Here is a 6038-nt window from a genome sequence, read left to right on the forward strand (position 1 = left end):
CTACTCTAGGTATTTGTGCAAATCCCTTGGAAACTAATATTTATTTGTTATGTTTCACAAAACCATCAACATGATATTGTACCTTATAAATCTATTAGAAATAAATAATTTATTTATCTTTTAGAAGCTATACACTAATTCCCATATGTGATTTTTATAAATTAATTCCATATCTTTAATCATAACGTCAATCCATACTTTCTTTTTCATGGATTCTTTATGCACATAGGTTCAACTTGAATTTGATGAGAAAAAACAAAATCAACAACTTATTTCATATTGTTGTACTCATTTGATAAATTATACTTAGCATTCTTATCTTTCTTATAAAACTTAGATTTAATGTTGAACTTTGAATCATCACTTAAATTTGTGTTGCTAAGAAAATTTGGTAGACTTAAGATTAGAGAAATTGAACTATAGCTATTATTGGAGTTTAATTTTCCACTTGCACTTGTGAGGAGATTAGGAACATTGCAATATTTCATGTCTATAATTGTTCATGTCTCTTTCTAGAAAACTTCGTTCCCCTACCACACCTCCCCTCAATGAAAAGAGACATCCTAATTTATAGTCCAATTCTTTGTGGTAGGATTATAAAGTATGTAACCCTTAGTTAAATCAAACTATCCCACAAAGATACAAAATAGAAATTTTTAATCCAAATTATTTAAAATTTAAATAAAAAGATTTATATATGGTGGACAACCAAAGACATGAAAATGAGTGATAGAAGGCTAAATGATCACTCCAATATTCCTTTGGAATGATGCTTTGTATTGCTTTTGTGGGACTATGATTCCAAACATATGTTGTCACCATTTATTTCTAATAACAATTACAAAGGTTATTTTATTATAATATACTTTGTGTCATTTCTATAATGGTACACTTCCTTCTTTCTACAATGACATTTTTGGGAAGTTTGGACTATAATAAGTTTCTTCTTGATGTCATGATTATTTTTAATTATTAAGTAGGGTTTTTAAAAGGTCCCAACCATTTTACAAAACTATTGGTTAATCTCAACTAGCGTAAACACACCTACAACTAAGATAACCAAAACCAATAAAAACGAAAGAAAATAAAGTTAATATGAGGGCCAAAGCCCTTTTAGAACACTATTGGCAACCATTAGCTAATAGATAACATTGCTAGAGAATTGCATTAATAAAAGTAGATATTTATGCACACCATTAATTTGGGAATGATAAGGTGATGCCATGATTGCTAAAATTAAAACTAAAGAAATACATTAAAGTAATTTCCCACTCTCTATTTATTTTAAATAGTTTGATATCATACCCACTTTACCTTTTATCCATGGACTTAAAATATTTCAAGTATTCAAAGGCTTTAAATTTTTATTTTAAAAAATAGATCCAAGTATGAAAAATATTTATCATACTAAAAGTTGAGAAATGAAAATTCTTATCCAAAGACCACTCTTTTGTATCACTATAGCATCCACAAGTCCAAAAGGATGTTTTCCCTGCGCAATATTTTCATTAGAAAACTATCTCAATGTTGCTTGCTAGTTGCACTCCCTAAACAAACTTCTTATTTGATCTAAATCACTAGATATCCTCTAACCATTCTTTTTGTGAAGAAAAATTGATCCTTAAACTGTTATATGTTAATATCATTTGTGCCATAATTCTAAATTATCCATAGTTTCTTTGAGAGAATACACCCAATATGAAAATAACATGTGAGGAAATACCCTATTTTACCCATGGTTCTTAACACAGACATCCTAATTTTTTTTTTTACAAGATTCAATACTATTTTCAATAACAACTTCTTAATTTTTTGTTTGTTTTTGATTAGGGGAAAACAAGTTTTGAAGGGTCCCTGAAATAGGTCTTAATTTTTTTTGTTATAAGCTACTCACTATTATGTTTTAATTTTAGCACATGCAAAGTATAATGCATATAAGTAGTTTTATAATTATTAGTGCTTACAATAAGATGTATTTTCTCATTACATCAACTTGTATATCATCATGTTACCAAATTTTACTTGACTTTTCAAGAATCCAACTTAACGAACAAATCTAATTTACCTATCATATAGTTTAAGTAGCCACCATTTAAGACCCCCCTCTCCAATAAGGTTTGTTTTTCTCCCTTTATCTCTGAGTGCAATGCTAGATTTGATACCAAGGTGGCTGATTACTGGAGGGATAACCACTGGGTTCCATAGACCCAGCCCTCAACCCTGTTATGCTTCTGCTTAATTCTATTTTGATTGACCCTCTGCTTGAAGATAAAATCATTTGGGTGGGAACTTCCTCTAGTAGTTATTTGGTTGCCTCTGTTGTTATATTGCTGTCCCAATCTCTTGAACGTCCCCCTTCCTGGTCTAAAGCCTGGATTCATGGTGATCAATATATTTTTTGGATCCTTCTACAAAATAAAATCCTCACCACTAATAATCTTTGCAAAAGAGGCTTCCATCTGCCCAATACGTGCTACCTTTTCCATAATGAGGAAGAGAATGTTAACCATATAGCTATCCAATGTCCCTTCTCCCATGATATTTGATCGCAGATTTTGCACCTTCTCCCATGATATTTGATCACAGATTTTGCAACTTTGGATCCTGAATTGGGTCTTTCCCGCTTCTATTCAAGAATGTTTCACTAGTTGGAGATGCCTTTCCTTGAACAAATCCATCAAATTTCTATGGGACCTCACCCTACCTCATGATGTTAATTTACCATGTTGTATGTGAAAAATGTGAAGTGTTGTGTTTCTTCAAAATACTTATCAATATGACTAGATTTTGATTTATTTATGTCAATTTTTTTCTTCTTACACTCTATATTTCTATGGTCCATAGAACTTCTTCCTCTTACTCTATAATTTCCTCTTCACCTTTCTCTATCATATCCTCTATGGATACAATTTGACCCTTCAGATTTATTAATTTGATAATTTTTTCTCCAATTAACTATAGAGTAGAAAGCTATAGTTGTCTTTAAAACATTGCATATTCTCATGTGATCATAACTACTAACTCTGTTATTTTGAATATGGTTTGATCTTTTTCTTTCATCAATACCAATCACCACTAAATCATATTCTAGAAGACGCTTTCTCAAAATCTTCTCAAATTAGTACACAATACCTTGAGTTCTTATGAATTTTTTTTTATCGAATAAGTTTCTGTTTTCTTTAAATTTAAAAAATAGCTTCCAAAGATCTGATTTCTTACCAATCTAAATTTGTTAATTCTCTCTTATAAATTGAAGAAGTTGGAATGTTACCTACCGCCATTAGCCGTGTTAATAACTAATCAAATCTAAAAGAACAAATAATTTAAAAACTGATTATTGTTTCTATATCTTAAGTTTTGTTTGATCTCTAAATTTTGATGGTGGAGGATCTGTGATTTTCATGACAACAGGTGTTTGGAAATCTTCTCATAATCTTTTCCAACTTCTTTTTTAATATAATCTTACTGAAACAAACAAACAAATAATTTAATATAATCTAAATATTGAAGGCTTACACATAAGCATATAAACTTCTTTCAGCAGATACGGCAATGAAGGATAACTAAAAGGGTATAAACAAATAGAGAAACGCCTTAAAACAGAAACATACTAATAAAAAACAAAAAAATCAATAAAAAAACCATCAAACCTGTCCGTTAGATCTGCGGATCATCAATGTCTTCATAGACAATTCCCAAAGTGACTACAAGTTCACCTTGAAGTGTATGTCTGTGCAGTTTTTGTAGAATCGAAGCTGGAGTGGCTAGGGCAGGAAGGTTTCCTCAGATCGATACAAACTATAATTTGGTCTTAAGACACCATTTCCCGAAACAAATAGCATTAGTGGCCAGTGATATTGCAATCATCTAACACAGATATGCAAACAGAATTGCAATTAGTTTAGCTAAGGTATAGAAGTAGCAATTCAAATTTAGGAACTAACTCAAGCCCTTCAATTTTTACAGATGAAACATGTTTCTATACCATAAAAAGAAATAAATCACCGTCCCTTAGTACAAACACTGATCTCAAAATAAGAATAATGAATATAACCTTTCTGCCAATTGTATTTGCTGCACATTATAGTCTTATGGAATAGTGAAACTACGACTACACACTTTTCTTATATACATTTTAAGTGAGAACCATATACGTGCCTAAACCATGGCCACACTTTACCCAAAAGGTTTAATTTTAACAATACAAACAGTTAAATGAAGAATGCATAATCATAAAAAAAAGGGGAATATATTGCAGTGATATTCTTAGGTCAACAGGAAGGATGGTAATGTGTGCTAGGAGAGTGGAGTGTAGACCAGAATTCATAGCTAGGGCTTGGAAGCTCAGACTGATCTGGGAACAGCTGTGAAACAGAATTGTATCCAATAGTAGGCTCTGGGAACTCAAACTCTTCATTGATAAGTGATTCCAGATATGAAGGGTACACAAATGAACTGGTATTTCCACAAGTTGTTGCCATTGGAGTTGCAGGAAGAGAATAAGGAAACCAGCAGCTGCATGTTAATTGTTTCGGAGTCTCACAACAATTAGAATTTCTCATTTCAGTACAGGTATCCTCCTCACTGGCGAAAGGCAAAATGGTGGGTGCACTTTCTGAGCAAGAGATTTGTGGTGTAGCCATTGAAGAGCAAATCTGGTCCTCCTTAAGATCTGCTATTGTGAAATCTGAATCTTTGTCATGTATTTCTGGATCGGAACTTTCTGGTGTTGTAGTGTATTGGAGAATGTTTTTCTGCATATTGCTGTCTTGAGGGTTCCACCATATGTCCTCAGATTCAGAGAGGGGTCTGTGTGTGCGAGGATCTATGCCCTGCTTAATAAGCTTTTTGCTTAGGTGACTGTTCCAATAGTTTTTTATGTCATTATCAGTCCTTCCTGGTATACGTCCCGCGATCAAAGACCATCTGAAGCCATTTAACACACGAAATGCTTTCATACTATATTACTTGCAATCTGATTTTACAGTAACTTGTTTCATTTGCCAAAAAAAAAGGAATATTTTGAATGGAATAAGGGTGACCTGTTTCCCAGAAGTCGATGGAGCCTGAGAATTAAATCTTCTTCATCAGGTAAAATATGTCCTCGTTTGACGTCAGGTCGAAGATAATTCACCCATCGCAATCTACAGCTTTTTCCCGATCGAAGCAGTCCTGGAATGAATTAATCTTTGAAATAAATATACACACAAACTCCTAACCCTAAAATGGAAAATTAACACAGAGATTCAAGCATGATCCTAACCCTTGTTCTAGAAAGATAGTAAGCATGACCCTAACCCTAATCCTATAAAGATAGCGACTGTAAATTTGAAAAAGAAAAAACAAAAACCTGCTTTCTTGGAAAGAGATCTCCAACGATCTTGGCCATGAGCCTGGATATAACTCATTAAACGGAGATCTTCTTCAGGTGTCCATGGACCTCTTTTAAGTCCCACTTTTCTACTGCAAGGAGTCGGTCGCATCACCATAGATATAATTTTTCTTTTTTATACAAATTTATAGAAAACAAACCAAGCTTTACACACCTAGAGATACAGAAATATTTGCAGGTAAATACCCGTGCTTTATATCAGGAAGAGTTGAATATAAAGAGTTGCAGTAATATTAGACGCGTTTGTAGATCTCTTCTTGATAGACGGCTTACGGTAATTCGTTATCCGCTTGGGTACAACATTCTCGTCTATACATTTGCTTGACCAAAAGATAATTTTGGAATAGATTAACCTCCTATTACACGTAACCATTTGCACTAGAGCAGCCATTATTATATGCGGTTTACATACAAGACGTGAATTGCCATCTTGAGAAGATTTTTTGGCCGTACAAATAATGACTATTGAAAGCACCCAATGGTGCTTTGAAATGGGTTATATCTATATAAATAGAAAGTAGTTTAACATAATGTTTCTTAGTACTATATGTATTAACAGTTGCACGTTCTATTTTTAGGTAATAGTTTCGTTTCATTGTATGAAACGAGGTGTTAATTTGTCTTTAGGTTAAGAATATGTCGAGTT

At 32.7% G+C, this 6038-nt stretch overlaps 1 protein-coding gene across 2 annotated transcripts; it reads right to left on the reverse strand.

The window, feature by feature from the left end:
* Nucleotides 1-4007: 4007 nt before the first annotated feature.
* Nucleotides 4008-5797, reverse strand: LOC131065607 (transcription repressor MYB5). Of its 2 annotated transcripts, XM_058000170.2 has the most exons (4): nucleotides 5579-5797; nucleotides 5351-5463; nucleotides 5043-5172; nucleotides 4008-4926 (listed from the first exon to the last, which is right to left on the reverse strand). In XM_058000170.2, the coding sequence occupies exons 2-4, from the start codon at nucleotides 5406-5408 to the stop codon at nucleotides 4272-4274; spliced, it is 843 nt and encodes a 280-aa protein (XP_057856153.2). In that variant the 5' UTR covers nucleotides 5409-5463; nucleotides 5579-5797; the 3' UTR covers nucleotides 4008-4271. The 2 variants fall into 2 exon arrangements, with proteins under 2 accessions (XP_057856153.2, XP_057856152.2); XM_058000169.2 differs by lacking the exon at nucleotides 5579-5797 and having other exon boundaries at nucleotides 5351-5572.
* Between the last annotated feature and the right edge of the window lie 241 nt (nucleotides 5798-6038).

This window comes from Cryptomeria japonica, chromosome 7 (genome assembly GCF_030272615.1).
Source record: "Cryptomeria japonica chromosome 7, Sugi_1.0, whole genome shotgun sequence".
In the NCBI taxonomy this organism is placed as follows: Eukaryota; Viridiplantae; Streptophyta; class Pinopsida; order Cupressales; family Cupressaceae; genus Cryptomeria; species Cryptomeria japonica.

Excerpts from the sequence above, each read along its gene's own strand:
- LOC131065607 (XM_058000169.2), bottom strand. The coding sequence starts at position 5,489 with ATGGTGATGCGACCGACTCCTTGCAGTAGAAAAGTGGGACTTAAAAGA. Across the intron at positions 5,173-5,350 it reads ATCTCTTTCCAAGAAAGCAG|GACTGCTTCGATCGGGAAAA; the intron begins GTTTTTGTTTTT and ends AATTCATTCCAG. Across the intron at positions 4,927-5,042 it reads CATCGACTTCTGGGAAACAG|ATGGTCTTTGATCGCGGGAC; the intron begins GTCACCCTTATT and ends AAATGGCTTCAG.